Source organism: Mustelus asterias, chromosome 18 (assembly GCF_964213995.1).
Source record: "Mustelus asterias chromosome 18, sMusAst1.hap1.1, whole genome shotgun sequence".
Taxonomy (NCBI): Eukaryota; Metazoa; Chordata; class Chondrichthyes; order Carcharhiniformes; family Triakidae; genus Mustelus; species Mustelus asterias.
The window spans coordinates 29,151,219-29,164,354 of NC_135818.1; the positions used below are offsets into that span (position 1 = coordinate 29,151,219).

The 13,136-nt window shown below is 44.8% G+C and overlaps 1 protein-coding gene across 16 annotated transcripts in view; it reads right to left on the bottom strand.

Moving 5' to 3' along the window:
• The window catches only part of numb (NUMB endocytic adaptor protein), a 250,389-nt gene that overhangs the window by 227,067 nt on the left and 10,186 nt on the right, over positions 1-13,136 (bottom strand). For 7 of the 16 annotated variants that reach the window (XM_078233651.1, XM_078233650.1, XM_078233649.1 and 4 more), the window contains exon 2: positions 12,973-13,102. The exons of the other annotated variants lie outside the window; for them this stretch is intronic. In XM_078233651.1, coding sequence (XP_078089777.1) covers positions 12,973-13,015 — 43 coding nt within the window. In that variant the 5' untranslated portion in view covers positions 13,016-13,102. The remainder of the gene's footprint in view (positions 1-12,972; positions 13,103-13,136) is intronic. 16 annotated transcript variants of the gene reach the window in all.

Here is a 13,136-nt window from a genome sequence, read left to right on the forward strand (position 1 = left end):
AAAGATTTGTAGGGAGGGAATTTCAGAGCTTAGGGCCTAGGCAACTGAAGACAGCCACCAAGAATAGAGTGAAAAATTACCAGAACGCAGATATCTCAGAGGGTTGGGGAGGTGGAAGAGACTACAGAGTTAGGGAGGGGTGAGGCCTTGGAGGAATTTGACACCAGGGATGAGAATTTTAGAATCAAGATGCTGTTTAACCAGGAACTGATGTCAATCAAAGTACAGAAGTCATAGGGGACTAACAGAAGGTCTAATGAGGCTCCTCAGCCTTCGACATTCAAGTGAAAACAAACCAAGTTTGTCCAATCACTCTTCATAGCTAATACCCTCCAAACAGGCAAAATCCTGGTAAACCTTTCCTGTACTCTCTCCAAAACCTCTGCATCCTGCTACTAGTGTGGCGACCAGAACTGTACGCAATATTCCAAATATGGCCTAACTAAAGTTCTACACAGCTGCAACATGACTTGCCAATTTTTATACTCTGTCCCCCGATCGTTGAAGGCAAGCATACCATAAGCCTTCTTGACCACCTTATCCACTTGTGTTCCACTTCCAGGGAACTGTGGACCTGTACACCTATAACCCTCTTCATGTTAATGCTTCTAAGGGTTCTGTCATTTACTGTATACTTTCCTTCTGTATTAGACCTTCCAAAATACATCATCTTGCATTTGTCTGGATTAAATTCCATTCGACACTTCTCTGCCCAAGTCTCCAGCCTATCTATATCCTGCTGTATCCTCTGCAAATCCTCCTCACTATCCGCAACTTCCCCAATCTGTGTCATCCGCAAATTTACTAATCAGACTGTCTACATTCTCTTCCAAATCATTCATATATATTACAAACAACACAACAGGGGTCCCAGCACTGATCACAAATGTCCAGTCAGAAAAATACCCTTTCACCACTACTCTCATATTCTATGACCAAGCCAGTTCTGTATCCATCTTGCCAATTCACTGGGGATACCATGTGACTTCACCTTCTGTATCAGTCTACCATGAGGGACCTTGTCAAAGGCTTTGCAGAGGTCTATGTAGACAACATCCACTGCCCTGCCCTCATCATTCATCTTTATCACTTCCTCAAAAAACTCAATCAGGTTTGAGACACACAAACTTCCCCACACAAAGCCATGCTGCCGATCACAAATATTTCCCCACTACTGACACAAGGCTTACCAGCCTGTAATTTCCCAGATTATCCCTGTTGCCCTTCTTAAACAAAGGAACAACATTGGCTATTCTCCAGTCCTCTGGGACCTTTCCCGTGACTAAAGAGGATATAAAAATTTCGTACAAGGCCCCAGCAATTTCATCCCTCACCTCCCTCAGTATTCTGAGATAGATCCCATCAGGTCCTGGGAACTTGCCTATCTTAATGCTTTTCAAAACTCTGAACACCTTTTTTTATATAATCGACATGCCTTGGAAATATCAAAATCAAACAGCCGCCCCCAATCTACATTCCCCAGTTCCTGCCTTCTCTCCAATTTAGCACTTTCACCCGAGGACTACACTTATCCTGGCCCATAAGTAACAAAACTTACGGAATGATGCTCACTATTCCCAAAATGCTCGTCCCCAGATACCAGGTTTAGGATGGCCCCTTCCCTCGTTGGACTATTTACATATTGCTTCAAGCAACCCTCCTGGAAGCACCTAACAAATTTCCCCCCCCCCCCATTAAAGCCCCTGGCATTAAGGCAGTCCCAGTCAATATAGGGGAAAGTTAAAATCACTAAGCGTACAAGAGTACTTCTGAGGCTGTATATGGCTCTGATCAGACCCCATTTGGAGTATTGTGAGCAGTTTTGGGCCCCGTATCTAAGGAAGGATGTGCTGGCCTTGGAAAAGATCCAGAGGAGGTTCACAAGAATAATCCCTGCAATGAAGAGCTTGTCGTATGAGGAACGGTCGAGGACTCTGGGTCTGTACTCGTTGGAATTTAGAAAGATGAGGGGGATCTTATTGAAACTTACAGGATACTGCAAGACCTGGATAGAGTGGACATGGAGAGGATGTTTCCACTAGTAGGAAAAACTAGAACCAGAGGGCACAACCTCAGACTAAAGGGACGATTCTTTAAAACAGAGATGAGGAATTTTTCAGCCAGGGAGTGGTGAATCTGTGGAACTCTTTGCCACAGAAGGCTGTGGAGGCCAGGTCATTGAGTGTCTTTAAGACAGAGATAGATAGGTTCTTGATTAATGAGGGGATCAGGGGTTATGGGGGAAAGGCAGGAGAATGGGGATGAAACAAATATGAGCCATGATTGAATGGCAGAGCAGACTTGATGAGCCGAGTGACCAAATTCTGCTCCCATGTCTTATGGCCTAACTGCAACAACCCAGTTTTTCATACATTTGTCCATAATCTGTTCCTCTATCTCCGGCTGACTGTTGGGAGGCCTGTAGCACAACACCAAAGTGATTGCACCCATCCTATTCTCAAGCTCTACCCATATGGCCTCACTGGGTGAGCCCTCCAAGGTACCATCCCTCACTACAGCTGTGATATTCTCCCTAATCAGTAATGCAACTCCCCACCTTTTTATATCCCTATCATGCCTGAAACATCTAAATCCCGGAACATTAAGCTGCCAGTCTTGTCCCTCTCTCAACCAAGTTTCTGAAATAGCTACAACATCATTGTTATATATACTAATCCAAGCTCTAAGTTCATCTGCCTTACCCGTCATACTCCTCACGTTAAAACAAGTACACGTCAGGCTGCCAATCCCGCCATGTTCAGTAACCTCTCTCTGTCTGTTCTTCGTCTTAGCCTTACTGGCCTTAGGCCCTAATTCCTCTTTGGTCATTTCACTTGCTGACCTACACCCCTGCCACACTAGTTTGAATCCTCCCATGTGACACTAGCAAACCAAGGATATTGGTGTCTCTGCAGTTTAGGTACAACCCATCCTTCTTGTACAGTTCCCACTTGCCCTGGAAGACAGCCCAACGACCCACATATCTGAAGTCCTCCCTCCTACACCAACTCTTCACCAAAATGGTTTGAGTTATAAGGAGAGCTGGATAGACTGGGACATTTTTCCTCTGCAGCATAGGTGGCTGAGGGGTGATCTTATAGAGGCCTATAAAATAATGAGGGACACAGATCAGCCAGATAGTCAATATCTTTTCCCAAAGGTAGGGGAGTCTAAAACTAGAGGGCACAGGTTTAAGGTGAGGGGAGAGATACAAAAGTGTCCAGAGAGGCAATTTTTTCACGGAGGGTGGTGAGTGTCTGGAACAAGCTGCCAGAGGTAGTAGTAGAGGCAGGTACAATTTTGTCTTTTAAAAAGCGTTTAGACAGTTACATGGGTACAATGGGTATAGAGGGATATGGGCCAAATGCAGGCAATTGGGAATAGCTTAGGAGTTTTTAAAAAAAGGGTGGCATGGACAAGTTGGGCCGAAGGGCCTGTTTCCATGCTGTAAACCTCTGACTCTACTATCTTCCTATTCCTAGGCACATGGCACAGGGAGTAATCCTAAGATTACAACCCGAGAGATTGCGCTTTTCAATTTACTACCCAACTCCCTTTGCAGGACCTCTTCAATCTTCCTGCCAACGTCGTCAATACCAATGTGTATCACGACCTATGGCTGCTCGCCCTCCCTTTTGAATGCCCCATACCCGCTCTTTGACCCTTTTTTATCTCCCTGGATCCGCTCTCAATCTCACTGTTTCACGCGCTCTTTTAATGCCAGCTCCTTGAGCCTGGCATCAGGGAAGCAACACACACCATCCTGGAGTCTCCTTTGCAACCATAACATTACTTACCAATCAGTAGCCATTCTGTCCAGAACTTCACTTTTGAACTTGTGATGTCATTAAGTGCAGCTCCCATGACACTCCCCATGCAATGGTTCAAAATAAACTCTCATCTCCCCGGATCCGCTCTCAGTCTCATTGTTTCTCATCTTTCATCTTCCAGATCTGCTCTCAGTCTCTTGTTTCGTGCCTTCTTTTATCTCCTGGCTCCAGTCTCAGTCTTGCAGTTTCTCATGTTCTTTTATCTCCACAGATCTGCTCTCAGTTGCACCGTTTTTTGTGCTCTTTATCTCCGACTCCGCTCTCAGTCTCGCTGGTTCTCAAGCTTTATTATTTCCACAGATCCGTTCTCAGTCTTGCCGTTTCTTGTGTTCTTTTATCTCTGGCTCCTTGACCCTGGCACCAGGGAAGCAACACCATCCTGGAGTCACTTTTACAACCATTACTAACCAATCAGGAACCATTCTGTCTAAAACTTCACTTTTGAACTTGTGGTGTCATGAAGTGCAGCTCCCATGACACTCCCCATGTAATCTTTCAAGATCAACTCTTATCTCTCCGGATCTGCTCTCAGTCTTGCCGTTTCTTGCGCTCTTTATTGCCGTCTCTGGTCTCAGTCTTGTTGTTTCTCATGCTCCTTTATCTCCCTGGATCTGCTCTCAGTCTCGCTGTTTCACGCATTCTTTTATCTCCCCGGATCCGCTCTGTCTCCTTGTTTCTTGCACTCTTATTTCCAGCTCCGCTCTCAGTCTCGCTGTTTCTCAGGCTCTTTTATCTCCGCGGATCTGCTCTCAGTCTCACTGCTTCTCGCGTTCTCGATGTCCCGACTCCGCGCTCAGTCTTGCTATTTCTTTTATCTCCTGGTTCCACTCTCGCTGTTTCTCGTGCTTTTATCTTCCGGTTCTGCCGGGACATTTAAATATAATTTTCCACCTAAGAGTAGAACTCGGTCCAGGCATCTCATCTCACATTCTTAAGTTGACTGCTATTGGTCAGCCACAGTTTGAAGCTTATATGATTTACAAATTACTCAAGGGCGACCTGCACTATTAACAGCAAAGCATGGGCTCAAACAAACCATGAGAAATAAAACAAAATTTTAACAGTGAGTTTCTGAAACATTTAGTTAATTGAATTAGCATTCTGCTCCTTTATGGAATTGAACTTTAATGACTTCAGGCCTTAGGCAATACCTCCCTGAAACTAACTTCTAGAGAAGCACAGAAAGCCTCATAGGTTGCCCCTTACTCCAAATTCCCCTCACATACAATAAGCAATCCCACATCAACAGTTCATCTGATACCAGTAACTCAAGAGACAACTGCAGTTACAATTCTACTTCTTGACACAGTGAAGCACCAAGGGATCACAATTCTCAAAATTTCTGCTATATTCAGTTGATCAGTCAAGAACAAGAGCCCGTTTTCTTGGAGTTTTACTGTAACAAGAATATGTTGGTGTGTGCTCCCATTATGCAACACAGGGGCAGTGATAAAATTAACAAAAACCTCACTTGTCTGACCAAAGTCAGCATTTAACCGTCAAGAAAATATTACTAATAATGCATATTTAAGACTTAAAATAATTGGTGGAAGGAATAGGGGGGATTTGAAATGTTTTCACCCAAATGGTGGGGGAAGATCTGGAATCGACTACTTGAAAAAGAGTGGAACAGAAGCAGAAACCCTCATAATCTAAAAATACTAGAGTGTGCTCCTGAGGTGGCGTAACCTACAGGGCTCCAGGACCAAAAGCTGGAAGGTGAGATTCAGCAAGGCAGCATGTTTTTGAATAGCACCAACACAATGGGTCAAATGGCCGCCTTCTATGTTGTAAATCTTTATGTTTCTAATCACCCCGCCACCAAGATGCCTCCAACATCACTCCAAATAGAATCATGCAACATAAAGTACTTATTATTCAAGCTGACAGACACATCATGCTTCTGTGCAAACATAAGCTAACAACTGACCAAAAAACCTTGAAAATTGACATAAGGATCGCCACCACTTCAAAAGCTGTCAGAAAAACAACTTTAATAAGCCTGTAATATGTTACTACATCTGTTTGTAATTTAACTATACAACATTTCTCCTCTTAAATTGTCGGGGAAAAAGCACAAGACCTGAAGGGTGAATGTTGAAGGCATAAAATGCACAGGTGCGTCCTTGCAAAAACTCTCATGCCAAGAGTAGCATGAAGCATACTTAAAAATGAGGTAACAACCTGGTGATACTACAACACACAACTACTTGTATGTCAAATAATGAAAGCAGCAAGCAGTAGACAGAGCTAAGCAATGCCACAATCAATGGATCAGATCTAAGCTTGCACTCCCACCCCCGCCACATCCAATCGTGAATGGTGGTGGACAATTAAACAACTAACTTGAGGACAAGGCTCCACAAGTATCTCCATCTTCCATGATTGGTGAGCCCGGCACACCAATGCAAAAGAAAACGCTGAAGCATTTGCAACCATCTTCAGTCAGAAGTGTCGAGTGGATGATCCATCTTTGCCTGCACCCGAGATCCCCAGCATTACAGATGTTTGTTTTTGGCCAGTTGAATTCACTTCACATGTCAATATCCGGATGAGGGCACTGGATACTGCAAAGGTTATTAGTCCTGACAATATTCCAGCAATAGGACTGAAGACTTGCACTCCAGAACTAGCTGTCCCCTAGCCAAGCTGTTCCAGTGCAGCTACAACACTAGCACCTACTCCGCAATATGGAAACCTGTCCAGGTATGTGCTATGCACAAAAAAACAGATAAATTCAACCCAACCAATTACCATCCCATCAGTCTACTCTCGATCAGTAGAGATGGAAAGGGTCATCAACAGTGCAATCAAGCAGCACTTACTCAGAAACAACCTGCTTACTGATGTTCAGTTTGGGTTCCGCCAGGACCACTCAGAAAATAGCTGAACTGCAGAGGTGAGATTAGAGTGATAGCCTTTGACAACAAAGCAGCATTTAACAGAGTAAGGCATCAAAGAGCCCTCTCAAAACTGGGAATCAGGGGGAAAACTCTCAATCCTGGCACAAAGGAAGATGGTTGTGGTTGTTGGAGGTCAACCTTCTCAGTCTATGGAATTCTATGGCTTCCAAAGGATGTGGAAACCATAGAACGGGTGCAGAGGAGATTTACGAGATGTTGCTGGGATTAAGTGGTCTGCCTTGAGGATAGGTTGAGAGAGCGAGGTCTATTCTCCTTGGAGAGGCGAAGGATGAGAGGTGACCTGATAGAGGTGTATAAGATGTTGAGAGGTATTGATCAAGTGGATTCTCAGAGGCTTTTACCCAGGGCTGAAATGGTTGTCACGACAGGCCACAGGTTTAGGGTGCTGGGGGGGTAGGTATAGAGGAGATGTTAGGGGTAAGTTTTTCACTCAGGAGGGTGGTGGGTGCGTGGAATCGGCTGCCGGTAGTGGTGGTGGAAGTGGATTCGATTGAGTCTTTTAAGAGACTTCTGGATAGGTTCATGGAGTTTAGTAAGATAGAGGGTTATAGATGAGCCTAGAAAGTAAGGAAATTATTCGACGCAACTTGTGGGCCGAATGGCCTGTTTGTGCTGTAGCTTTTCTATGTTCTCAGTCCAAGGACATCATGACAGGAGTTCCTCAGTGTACTACCAAACCATCTTCAGCTGCTTCACCAATGATCTTCCCTCCATCATGAGGTTAGAATTGGAGGTGTTTGCTGATGACTGCACAATGTTTGGCACCATTCACAACTCCTCCAATATTGAAGCATTGTGCCCATTTGCAGCACTCACTCCATACAAGTGCCAAGCAATGACCAAATCTAACCATTCTCCCTTGATATTCAATAGCATTACCATTGCCGAATCCCCCACTAACAATATCCTGGGGGTGATCATTGACCAGAAAGTGAATGGTTAAGAGGTCAGAGGCTGGGAACCCTACAGTGACTTTAACTTTAGCTCTTGCTTCACTAAAGCCTGTCCACCATCTGCAAGGCACAAGCCAGAAGCATGAAGGAATACACTTGCCTGAATGAGTGCAGCTCCAAAGACACACATGAAACTCGACACGATCCAAGTCTTGGTTGATTAGCAGTAACCTTCAACATCCACTCCCTCTGCCACCAATGCACAGTGGCAGCAGTGTATACCATCTACAAGCTGCACTGAACAACTCACCATGACTCTTGATAGCAGCTTTAAAACTCTCAACTTCGACCACCTACAAGAATTAGGACAGCAGATACATGGGAGCACCACCACCTTCAAGTTCCCCTCCAAGCCACACAACATTCTGACTTAGAATTATATTGCCAATCTTTCATTATTACCCAGTCAAAATCTTGAAAATCCCTCTTTAACACCCTTACAATGGGTGTCCCTACATCACATGTAATGCAGCAGTTCTAGAAGGCAGCTCACTACCACCTTCTCAAAAGCAAATTAGGGTGGACAATCTAAATGTTGATTTAGCAAGCGACACCCATGTCCATGAAAGAATATAAAAACAACTGTACTTTGGTATCTGCAATCAATGAACACTTTCTTTTCCTGCCATAAGGGACGCCGGCTGAATTCTACTGAAACTGTATTTTGTCATTTTGGGAACTTGTTTACCTCAGATTTGAATAGTCTTGCTCCCATAGCTGGAAATAATCTACCATGGGGAGAAAAATAGTTTTCAGCAATTTTAAGCATTCATTCAGAGCAGCCTTCTCAAAGGTCAATCCTTAGAAAGCGACTGGCCCGGATGGGATACCCGAACGAGCACTCAGATCCTGCGCAGATGAGCTGGCAAGCATATTTGCAGACATCTTCAACCTCTCTTCACAACAATCTGAGGTCCTTATCTGCTTCAAGAAGACGACCATCATCCCGGTACCAAAGTAAAGCCAAGCAGCGTGCCTTAATGATTATCGTCCGCTGGCTTTGACACCCATCATTATGAAGTGCTTCGAAAGATTAGTCATGACACGAATCAATTCTGGTCTCCCAGATTGCCTGGATCCACTAGAGTTCACCTACCGCCACAACAGGTCCACAGCAGACACCATCTCCCTGGCCCTACAATCAACCCTGGAACACTTAGATAAAAAAAACACGTATGTCAGACTCCTATTTATTGACTACAGCTCAGACTTCTACACCATTATTCCTACAAAACTCATCTCCAAGCTCCGTGGCCTGGGGCTCGGTTCCTCCCTCAGCGACTGGATCCTGAACACCACTGCCTCCACAATCATCCTCAACATTGTATCCCACAAGGCTGTGTCCTCAGCCCCTTACACACCATTCGGCCCATCGAGTCTGTACCGACCACAATCCCACCCAAGGCCTATTCCCGTAACCCCACATATTTACCCTTCTGATCGCCTGACACTAGGGTCAATTTAGCACGGCCAATCAACCTAACCCGCACATCCTTGGACTGTGGGAGGAAACACCCATGACTGTGGCCAAATTCCCCTCCAACTCGTTTTTCAAATTTGCTGACGACACCACCATAATGGGTCGGATCTCAAACAATGACAAGATGGAGTACAGGAAAGAGATAGAGCGACAGTGACAAGCACTGCTGCCTTTCAGCACCAGGGATCCAGGTTCAATTCCAGCCTCAGGTCATCGTCTGTGTGGAGTTTGCACATTCTTCCCGTGTCTGCGTGGGTTTCCTCCGGGTGCTCCCGTTTCCTCCCATAGTCTATAGATGTGGGGGTTAGGTTGACTGGCCATGCTAAATTGACCCTAGTATCAGGGGGATTAGCAGGGTAAATATATGGGGTTACGGGAATAAGGCCTGAGTGGGATTGTGGTCGGTGCAGACTCGATGGGCCGAATAGATATCTTCTGCATTGTAGGGATTCTATGGATTGTATGAATCTGGTGAACATGCCCCTGTCTACATCAATGGGGACGAAGTAGAAATGGTTGAGAGCTTCAAGCTTTTAGGTGTCCAGATCACCAACAACCTGTCCTGGTCCCCTCATGCGGACACTATAGTTAAGAAAGCCCACCAATGCCTCTACTTTCTCAAAAGACTAAGGAAATTTGTTTGTCCACTACAACGCTCACCAGCTTTTACAAATGCACCTTGGAAGCATTCTTTCTGATTGTATCACAGCTTAGTTTGGCTTCTGCTCTATCCAAGATTGCATGAAACTACAAAGGGTCGTGAACAAAGCCCAGTCCATCACTCAAACCAGCCTCACACCCATTGACAGTCTACACTTCCCGCTGCCTCAGTAAAGCAGCCAGTGTAATTAAGGACCCCATGTACTCTGGACATACTCTCTTCCACCTTCTTCCATTGGGAAAAAGATACCAAAGTGGGAGGACACATACCAACCTATTCAAGAAGAGCTTCTTCCCTGCTGCCCTCAGACTTTTTAATGGATCTACCTCACATTAAGTTGATCTTTCTCTATACCCTAACTATGACTGTAACATTATATTCTGCACACTCTCCTTTCCTTCTCTAGGAACGATATGCTTTGTCTGTATAGTGCACAAGAAACAATACTTTTCACTGTATACCAATACATGTGACAATAATAAATCAAATCTTAAGATGCAAAAGCAAATATTGGAGTTGAATTGTATCTTACACTGGAGTTGCTCTGGAATTGTGTATACCACATATCAGCTCTCTTCTTAACACAATCCACGCTTGTAACAACCTGTCATACAATTTTAGGGGATTCCTGTGCACGCTCCCCTAGAAATGTTTATATTAAGGTTCAGCTCACATTATTTTATACTTTACAATTGGCAAAATTTTCACCTCAGCAAATTTTCATCTCATTAAGCAAATCTTGATTCACTTGTTAAAAATAAAAATCTCCAGTTAAGAGGGAGATGAGTAATTTCTTCTCTCAGAAGGTCGTTCGTCTTTTTCAGAGAGAGTTGGGGAGGCTGGGTCAGAGTATATTCAGGGCTGAGTTAGGCAGATTTTTGTTCCATAAGGGAGGTGAGGGTTATGGGGAACAGCCAGGAAAGTAGAATTAAGGCATGATCTGCCATGATCTTATGGAATGGTAGAGCAGGCTCGACAAACCATATGACCTACTCCTGAAAATCATGTTCTTGGTATCTGAGCAACACTGGTGAGGCAAAAAGTATATTGATCCTTTGAGAGCATCAAAAGTCAATTGTGTAACATGGACTGAAGTCACTTGTATGCCAGATCAAGTCCTGACAACATTAATAAGCCAACTGGATTTTTACACCAATGTATTTGATTGCCATGCTCTGGTGCAAAGCAAAAAATGGCATTCTTAGAAGCTACCTCAGTCTCTCACTTCCACCTTATTTATACAGAGAACATAACCCCCACCTGATCTAGTTCACAGCACACTAGACCCTAGATCTAAATTCTCAACCTGCTCAAAGACACCATCTTTTGTATAAGATGTTAAACCAAGCCCCAGGTACTCTCAGGTGGTCATAAAACATACCATGGCACTTTCTGAATAGCAAGTGCATTCTCATGTAGACGTGGCCAATATTCATTCCACAGTTAACATCACTGTCATCATTAACTATCGAGAATAGCCAATGTTGTTCCTTTGTTTAAGAAGGGCAACAGAGATAATACAAGAAATTACAGGCCGGTGAATCTTACACCAGTGGTAGGGGAATTATTGAACAAGAATCTTGGGGACAGGATTTACTCGGGTCGGGTCCTAAAGGATATAACTGCTAGACTAGGTCTGCAGCAGGTGGTGAAGGAACCAACAGGAGGAAAAAACATATTTGACCTCATCCTTACCAATCTGCCAGCTTCAGATGCATCTGTCCATGACAGTATCGGTAGGAGTAACCCAGTCCTTGTGGAGACGAAGTCCTGCCTTCACATTGAGAATAACCTCCATCGTGTTGTGTCGCTCTCACCGTGCTAAATGGGACAGACTTCAAACTGATCTCGCAACTCAAGGCTGGCATCCATTAGACGTTGTGGGCCATCAGCAGCAGCGGAACTGTGCTCTAGCACAATCTGCAATCTAATGGCCCGGCATATTCCCCACTCAACCATTACCATCAAGCCGGTTCATTGGACTGCAGGAGGACATGCCAGGAGCAGCACCAGGCATCCCTAAAAATGTCAACCTGGTGAAGCTACCAAACAAGACTACTTGCATGCCAAACGGCAAAAACAGCAAGTGATAGACAGAACTAAGCTATCCCACCACCAATAGATCAGATCTAAGCTCTGCAGTACTGCCACATCCAGTTGTGAATGGTGGTGGACAATTAAACAACTCACCGGAGGAGGAGGCTCCACAAACATCCCCATCCTCAATGATGGAGGAGCCCAGCACATTAGTGCAAAAGGTAAGGCTGAAGCATTCGCAACAATCTTCAGCCAGAAGTGCTGAATGGATGATCCATCTCGGCCTACTCCAGTGGTCCCCAGCATCTCAGATGCCAGTCTCCAGCCAATTCGATTCACTCCACGTGATATCAAGAAACAGTTGGAGGAACTGGATGCTGCAAAGGCACATTAGTGCCTTTGCAGCATCCAGGGCCCTGATAACATTCATTCCACAGTTAACATCACTGTCATCATTAACTATCGAGAATAGCCAATGTTGTTCCTTTGTTTAAGAAGGGCAACAGAGATAATACAAGAAATTACAGGCCGGTGAATCTTACACCAGTGGTAGGGGAATTATTGAACAAGAATCTTGGGGACAGGATTTACTCGGGTCGGCCATTAGATTTACAAGGGCCCTGATAACATTCCAGCAATAGTTCTGAAGATTTGTGCTCCAGAACTTGCCGCTCCCCTAGACAAGCTCTTCCAGTACAGTTGGCATCTACCCAACAATGTGGAAGATTGCCCAGTATGTCCTGCCCATAAAAAGCAGGACAAATCCAACCCAGCCAATTACTGCCCAGTCTACTTTCGATCATCAGTAAAGTGATGGAAGGGTTCATCAACAGTGCTATTAAGCAGCACCTGCTCAGCAATAACCAGCTCAGTGACGCCAGTTTGGGTTTCGCCAGGGTCACTCAGTTCCTGACCTCATTACAGCCTTGGTTCAAACATGGACAAAAGAACTGAATTCCAGAGGTGAGGGAAGAGTGACAGCCATTGACATAAAGGCTGCATTTGACCGAATGCGGCATCAAGGAGCCCTAGCAAAACTGAAATCAATGGGTATCAAGGGCAAACACTCCGCTTGTTGGAGTCATACCTGGTACATAGGAAGATGGTTGTGATTGTGGAGGGTCAGTCATCTCAGCTCCAGGACATCTCTGCAAGAGTCCCTCAGGGTAGTGTTGGAGGCCCAACAATCTTCAGCTGCTCCATCAACGTCCTTCCCTCTGTCATAAGGTTAAAAAGGGGGATGTTTGCCGA